Source organism: Helianthus annuus, chromosome 6, assembly GCF_002127325.2.
Source record: "Helianthus annuus cultivar XRQ/B chromosome 6, HanXRQr2.0-SUNRISE, whole genome shotgun sequence".
In the NCBI taxonomy this organism is placed as follows: Eukaryota; Viridiplantae; Streptophyta; class Magnoliopsida; order Asterales; family Asteraceae; genus Helianthus; species Helianthus annuus.
The window spans coordinates 18,090,133-18,098,506 of record NC_035438.2 but is presented as its reverse complement, the minus strand read 5'-3'; the positions used below and the strand labels follow the sequence as shown (position 1 = coordinate 18,098,506).

General features: G+C 39.0%; 1 protein-coding gene across 1 annotated transcript; it reads right to left on the bottom strand.

Annotated features, from left to right (window-relative positions):
- Window positions 1–494: 494 nt before the first annotated feature.
- On the bottom strand, window positions 495–2,819 carry LOC110864888 (reticulon-like protein B17). The gene is made up of 8 exons (XM_022114041.2): window positions 2,208–2,819; window positions 1,868–2,036; window positions 1,613–1,687; window positions 1,384–1,525; window positions 1,224–1,293; window positions 1,082–1,147; window positions 878–1,000; window positions 495–766 (listed from the first exon to the last, which is right to left on the bottom strand). The coding sequence occupies exons 1-8, from the start codon at window positions 2,695–2,697 to the stop codon at window positions 642–644; spliced, it is 1,260 nt and encodes a 419-aa protein (XP_021969733.1). The 5' UTR covers window positions 2,698–2,819; the 3' UTR covers window positions 495–641.
- Window positions 2,820–8,374: the final 5,555 nt, after the last annotated feature.

Sequence of the window (8,374 nt, the reverse complement as noted above, 5' to 3'; positions counted from 1 at the left end):
TTTTTTTACACTACGAAATGATACAGAGACTGTTTGACCTCCGTGCTACCCCTTCTAATGAAGTAGTTGTAGGTCTAAAACTGATCATTGACAATTTGACATGAAAATGATACGGAGACTGGGTTGAGGGGTAGCCCATGAAGTAGTTGTAGGTCTAAAACTGATAATTGACAATTTGACACTGGCTCTTGTTTCTTTGTGTTTGTATCATTTTATAGCATCTATATATCTATATAGTATATATATTTTCACATGACATGCCCCTTAAGAGAATGTGATCCTATATAACGATGCATCTAGCCCGCTATTGTGATTTTACTGTTGTGATGAGTGTCAAACAGATCTACAACGAAGCGTTTATATTTCCAAATTCCCTTCATAATTCCAAAACACTTGATCGATCCGTATATAGATTATTTTTAACTTCAACACTAAAAAATTAAATAAATAAATAAGCTCTACATACAATGTATGGTAGTTATTGAGACTTTTGGTTATAAATTTTTGAAGTTTAACAGGTTATAAAAGTCAAGTAAGACAAGTAATAATTATATGAAAGTAATTCATATAATTTGAAAGCCATACAAGGATTATATAAGATATCTTACATTTTACACGGGATACAAAACAAATTCAATTTTCTAGTCAACTTCCATATTTTCAACCAAAGTCAACGTCTTCTCTTGCTGTTGACTTTCCTCTTCACCTTCCACTTTCCATGTCAACTCTTGTCTACACCATCTAAAGATCACCAAACATATGAATGCTGCAAACATATAAGCAGACTAAACCGGTCAATATCTTATTGTCATTGATTTTGACTTTTATGGTCAAATTAAACTTAACTTCCATAAAAAAAAAAAAATCATTAACACACCTGCGAAAATTCGGGTTCTAATGGAAGTCAGATTCCAAAAGGCTGTGGCTGCTGATGCTGCAACTATTTTCTTGTGAGAACAACCACTCCATGTTTCCATTATCCAAGTTTTCAGGCACTCACCTGATTCATATACACTTAGAATATAAAAAAGTGTATTTACATAGCTTCTAGATTAAATTAATTACAATTTTTCCATCTTACCTTTCTTGCATATTTGGTTTGAGTACAATGAGTACACTTTTGGGCCCGTAAAGCAGATAAAGAATCCTAAAAGACGAAAACACAAAATGTAAGCTTTCAGTCTTTCACACCATTGATAAACGCGTGTCGAAATTTATCTTACCAAGTGCACAAAGCCTCTTGAGTGTTACAATATGACCATATTCGGATCCAAGAAGCAACAATGGTGCAACCTGAAAGCATAAACCATGTTCCTTAACACCTTATAGCAATGCATTAAGTAAAATGTAAATTGAAGTGAAACGGTTAAAACATGGATTTACTTTAAGGGTCGTGGATGGTTGGCCCGAAAACATCTTTCGGGCTTTTGAGATTGCAAAATTTACTGCAGGAAGTATAACTCTAGCAGCTCTTAGAATATCCTCTTCTTTGAGCTTTAGTTCTCTCTTGCTTTCAATCCCATTCCTGCAAGTTTGTGACTCATAAGGTTACTAAAGAACAGATTATTGTCCATCAATTTAAAAGATTTTGATAGTAAACTATCTTTCTGACCTTTGCGCAATCGTGTTGGAGATGAACGAAACACACAAACAGAGAAGACCCAATTGAGATACCAAAGAAAGCATACTGAAAACAAAGATAAAACACTTTAGTTCCGGTTTATTGTAACATCTATAACATCTTCATTGTATTCCTATATACAGTTGATCAATAATGTACAATATATTATGCGGTTTTCATTATTCTGTATCCTTGATAAAATTGAAATTTTGTAAGAACCGAAAGAGGCGTAAGAGGATGAATTACCTGAAGCTAACACCAGTTGTGAAACAGGATGATAGGATACAAAGTGACCCGAACCCGAACCAAAGCGTTGATTTTGCTACATCATTCCACATGATCAGATCATTAACCAGTGTCCCAATCCGATGAAAATCATACCCGTAATCATTATCTTCGCCATCCACATTTGCCTCTGAAAGCATAACACAATTATTATATTAAATATATTAGTTAGGGCTTATTGTAATTATCCCTACGTAATCATAGATACAAACAAACGTGCCCAGTAAAATCCCTATTCGAAGCAATCAAGACGAGATTCGAAGCAAAAAAACCCGAAACTAAAACAAAAATTCATACTTACTGGGGGACGAAATCGAAGGACAAGAAGTCGATTTATCCTTCTTGGATCTACCACCATGTCTCTTCTTCTTAACCTTATTATTCGCAACAACCAAATCATCAACACACATCGAATCTTTATCATCTCGAATCTCCTCGACTCGCCTCCTCGATCTTCTACTGTTTCTAGGTGAACCCACATTGGCAAACCGGTTCTTGCAGCGTCTACGAGACCCGTGTGGATCAGAGACCTCTTCACACACATCTAGTCGGGTTTTCGGTTTCTTAGCAGCAGGGGAAGGAGATAGAAGAAGGAGATCACGGACCGAAAGAGGGTTTTGGGGCTTTGGAGAGAGAGTGTTGTTGGGTGAGTATGAGACTAGATCAAGAGATAGAGTTGGTGGTGGTTGTTGGGTATTGGTTCGGGCCAGACGTGATGCTGATTTGGTTCGGCTTTCAGGGGCTGATCGTTGGGTGGTGATTGTGTAGGGTGGTGATGGTGGTGTATCCATTGATTTTGGGAGAATTGTGGAAGAAAGAGTGTTGGGTGGATGGATATAAATGGGTTGGGGTTTTGGTGTGCAGGTAGCCGTTGGGGGGGGATGTGTTTGAAAAATAGGGTGGGGATGAGGAAGATGATGATGGGGTGTGGGAGTTTGTGAGGAGTTAACGGTAGGAAATCTTGACAAAAGTTACTATTTTTGGGATGGGTAAATCATGGGTGCTAAAGATTCTTTATGGGCCCACTTTGACTTAGGTGATTTTTTATTATTTTTTTATCTTTTCCATTTTCACAAAGGTAACTTGTATAATGGGTATAGTAATCGAAAAAGATAGCTCTACGTGTTTTATGTTAATTGAAAAAAAAAAAAAGGAATACAGGTATCGATTTTGATAATATTAATACTGACACTCGTTATAGCTTACGATATAAAAAACTAAATGCTAAAAATTAAACCATAAAGCTAAACCACATAACTAAATGCTAATTTTATTTTTTTACAAAATTACTTTAAATTACTCTACAGGATGATTTGTAGAGTAATTTTGAATTGTATGTTGTTTGATAAACTTGCAGAGTAATTTTGAATCACTTGTAAAGTAATTTTGATGCAGAGTAATTTTGATAATTACCCTACAAGATCAAAATTACTCTACAAGAACATTTTACAAAATTACTTTACAAAGATCAAAATCACTCTACAGGATCATTTGTAGAGTAATTTTGATAATTACTAATAATTACGAAAATGCCACCACGTTTTTTCAGCACAACCTTCGGTTCGTACGTTTTATACATTATAGTTATTTGTATTTGATCTTTTATCTATATAGTAACTATGAGTAACCATTTTATAACATCATTCTCATAAATTTTAAATACAATATATGTTACATAATCAGTTATTTTAGTGGTATAATTAGTCCATCAGTCATTTGATCATCGAGTAGCTTTATAAATAACTTAAACTAGTATTAGGTCTTCCACGTTGCGGCGGGGCGTAAAACCAAAGAATCGTTGATACTATATGTAACTTTATTACATTGTTGATATATCGTTGATGATATTCGAAATCAAGTATATCCCTTTTTTTATTCTTTTTGAGTATACACTATTATGATCATTGCGGGCCAAAACTTTTATATGTATAGTACCGGATGTAACACCCCATGTTTTCGAATGTCAAAGTCAAAGTCAAAGTCCAAGTCAACTTTGACTTCTTCGACTGTAATTAGTTTAATTTATGTTTTATTTGTATTATGTGGAGTAAGTGCTGTTAATCAAGAATAGAAGTAATCGAACGTTTATCGACGCGAACCGATTTACGACTTTGAATAGTAGGAACTAACAATGCGATAAAGTTAACTAATCAGTAATCAAACCGATCGAACCATCATCGAACTCGAACCTCGAATTATGCGAACTTTGGGTGTTGTTATTATACGTGTGTGTGTGCCTTATGTGTTCCTTGCACGTGTTTACTTTATGTAATGTGTGGTGATCAATCGAACCAATCGAATCGAAACTCGAAACTCAATCGAAAATCAAGTTGTGACAATTGGTGGAAAAATGATTACGCGAGATATAGATGATTATATGTTAGATATAGTAGTTGGGACTAAAAGTAATTTGAATAGGAAATTCTATCGTATTCGTATCATCTTCAATCGAAATCAAAATATCGAAAATCGTCGCACCGAACACTCGAACCAGGCTGTTGATCGATCAGGCTGTCAGCCGATCGAACAGCCCAGCCGATCGGATGGACTGTCCGATCGAGCAGGCTGTCCGATCGGGATGCCTGGCCGATCGGCCAGCCCTTTCCTCTTTGGGAAGCCTATAAATAGGGCTGTCATTGTCATTCTTTCCACTTTTTGAAACTCTCTGACCGACCAGCTCGTGCTCCCCTTCTTTTCTCAGATTTCTTCCGATTCCGGTAAGTTTTCATCCTAAATCTTGTACTTTCTTGATCATTACACATTCCCACACCTTTCTATCTTTCAAATTTTGATTTCTAACCGTGAAATCATCAAGATCTAGGCATTCTAGGATGATGTCATCATGGTGTTCTTCAAGAACATCATGTTTTGGCCTCATTCCACCATGAATAGCTTAGATCTGACCGATTTCCACATAAATAAACTAAGATCTATCACAGATCTACACATTTACATGGTGTGAAGGATTGAAAGAAGGATTTTCAACTTTCTTTCAACTCTTTTACACTCAATGCCTTCAAAACCAGTAGAAACGGAGCTTGAGTCAACTCACCAATCATTCTAATGGACGAGTGGTTCAAGATTCGGGTTCTATCTACGAGGTTCAACGATTCCGGGTTAAATGTTGAGCTACCGTTCCGAACAGTTCACCGGCCGGACTTGGGTGATTCCTGTCTGAGCAGGGGAAACAAGTAAGAATGAAAGTTTCATGGTTCAGCTCGTTGTCAAACTACCTCGATATAACGTCAAATAATCAGAACGACCAAGTGTTAGACGAACAGGCCGACCAGTCAGGATGCTGACCGAACGGTTAGGCTGTCCGAATGGACGGCCCAGCCGATCGGACATGTCATCCGATCGACCGGGCCAGCCGATATGGCCCCACAATTTGACAATTTCATGAAGTATGGTATTGAACGAAGTAATGTCCGATCGAACGACTGATTGGTAAACATTACTCTTTGGATCATGAGATACTATGCTTCAACCCTTAATCGATTTTCAACTCATTCGACGTATTGGAGTGCCATCCGATCGAACATGCTATCCGATCAGATGACATCCTGCTGAGAACTAACTACTGAAGTGTCTAACCGATCGGCTAAGCCGGCCGATCGAATGGCCCGTTCGATCGATCGACCTGAAAGGTAAGAACACTTCAATGTTCTCAAATACTACAACAAAATCCTCAAAAGGTCAAACCAACATACATAAACACATCCTTTCCAAAGGAAGAAACAATCCACTCGAATAGTCCATCTGATCGGTTCAGCCAACCGACCGAACAGACTGTCCGAACGGACTGGTTCTCCGAACGAACAACCCGTCCGATCGAACCTACAGTCCGATCGACCAGGCTGTTCGACCCACCATCCCTTGTTTTCGTTTTACGTGTATTCATCGTTATGCTATCGAACTGTTCAGGCTAACCCTACTCTCAAGCGCTCCCTTCAATCCATCAATCAATCGCTGTGAGTATACTCGATCCCTTTTTGCTTTTAGCACTTTTGGGTGTTACATACGTTACTTATATCAAAACACAAACGATCACACTACTCAATTATTTGAACGCTAACCGATTCGCATGTATTACGTGACTAAATGAATGCTTGTTGTTATGTTTACACGTGGAATGATGTCTACCTGCCTTAACGACGTAGTACTATAGTTTGGACTCAACACCCGTTCACACGGGGGTTGTTAAGGACAATTACTTGCATGGATTACGGTGGTAATCATGTATTGCGAACTGTCTCGGACAGTCAACCCGCAGTCATTGGTATCGATAGATCCATGTCGATAATTAACATGCTTCGTTTTCCTCTGTGTACGTGCTTTTTATGCGTAAACTATTCAAACTCTACTATTCTATTATCAAACTTGTATGCTCACCTTTATATTATATGTATTGACTTTATTTTAACGTATGTGACAGGTGTTTAAGATGTTTGCTTGCTAGGAAAGCGAGGCTAGAATAAAGCTCTAGAGCCCCCCAACAAATAGTTGTCTGCCAGGAACAAGCGTCTAGAGCATAGTTGTCTGTAGATCTTGTCCGACCGGGTCTTTAGGAGCATTTGAACAATATTTGTGTTATTCATTTAAATCTGAGTTGTCGGAACAGAGTATTTGACTGGTTGTTATCTGTAATAATTTGCTTTATTATTTGGGACACGGTATGGGACGTGTTATTTAAACTAAATAGTGATGATAGTTGTTATGGAAACATCTGGACAATCTGTTTCGCTCAGTGCCATGCCCCGATGATTCCGCCATCGGTTGGGGTGTGACAGATTGGTATCAGAGCCATAACTATAGGGAATTAGGCTAGACACGACCTAGTCCGGGTCGCTGTCTTAGAGACCTAGACTATAGTTAGGAACCAACAGACCAAGCGTATACGCTAAATCCTGCTATTCTGCACTATCACTACACTCGAATTTTCAATAATGAGAAGGCGATTTGGTCAGGATCAGGTGTGAAAACTGTAAACTCCCGACTAAGTTGCTGGATCAATGCTGTTTTATCTAACCATCGAAGGATTCTTCATTACTTTTCTTCAATAACAAACGAGGAGAATTATACCAAATCAGGAGTGAAATCCATATTTTGATGAATAATCTCCTCAATTTTATTAAAACAAGGAAGAAATTGCTAAGCCAGGGGTGAAACCCGAACCTTGGCAACTTATTCCAACTTTTACTCATCTCACCAAAGCCTCGACGGACTCCAACGACCTGAACTCACGAGTATGACCTAGGGAATACGTGTTGAATGCCCAAGAATCGAGGCAGCAACGTGAGCCCGAAAGTTAAAAGTGACGACAAGTCTATTGTGAATAGTCGAAACGCTTTGGGTGGTCAATGTCTAGTAGCCGCAGACAATCTATCTCTCGATTTTTATGTGTTTTCGATTCTGAGCCCGCAGACGCCGACTCTGATGATTCGTTGCTTTTATGTGTTATATGTGTTTAACTGTTTATATGTTTGAAATTTTGAGGATTATTCGATTTTTGCTATCACCTCGATCGACACACACGATTTCGCATTGCTCTTCTACCTCAAAATGGTAACAAATCGTTACGAACTTAGACGATACTATGCTACGATATACGCTATACTATGCTCGACATGCTATACGATTATACGATACTATTCGATATACTATACGCAATCACTATATACGAACGACACGCGAGCTTTGAATGATAGGTTTCTGTATTCTGACTGCATCTGTGATTAAATGTGTGTGTGCTTCTGTGCTTATGTGTCGTTGTGCTCTACGTGCCTACGTGCTTCTGTGCCTCTGTGATTATGTGAATCTGTGACTTTGTGCTTATGTGATTATGTGATGCGTGTTTCGACGTATTTCTAAGCTTTAGTAAGTAGTAGACGTGTGAGGTGAGATTCAATCATGTTGTGTTGAGTCCTGTGACAATGTCTGTTGCAGACAATGTCGTCTGGATCCCGACACCATCTTACTCGCCAAGAGAAGAGAGACAAGCGTCTCGCCGCTATCATTGCCAAGAGTGTGGCAAAAGCTGTAAGCGAGGTGTATGAGAACGTCAGTAAATCATCCGACGAGTCGTGAACTGAAGCTCCTAAGGATGCCAACAAGACTGGTTTCAGCTTCAAACAGTTTAAAGCATGCGGACCCAAAGAATTCACCGGAAGATGGCCCTACCGCCATGTTTCAATGGTTCGATTCAGTTGAAGTCACTCTGCGCCAAAGTGGCTGTCCTGAAAATCTCCGCACCCTCAATGCTACAGGCGTCTTCCAGTCCCGAGCTCTAGACTGGTGGACGGCCGAACGAAACAAGCGCGGAAATGATGCAGCTTATGAGCTGACTTGGGAGGAGTTGAAGGCCATCATGATGGACGAATTCTGCCCTCCCCATGAACGCTAAAAGCTGGAGGACAAGTTTTGGAACATCAAGCAGAAGGATGGAGACAACGCTGCTTTAGCTGCTTG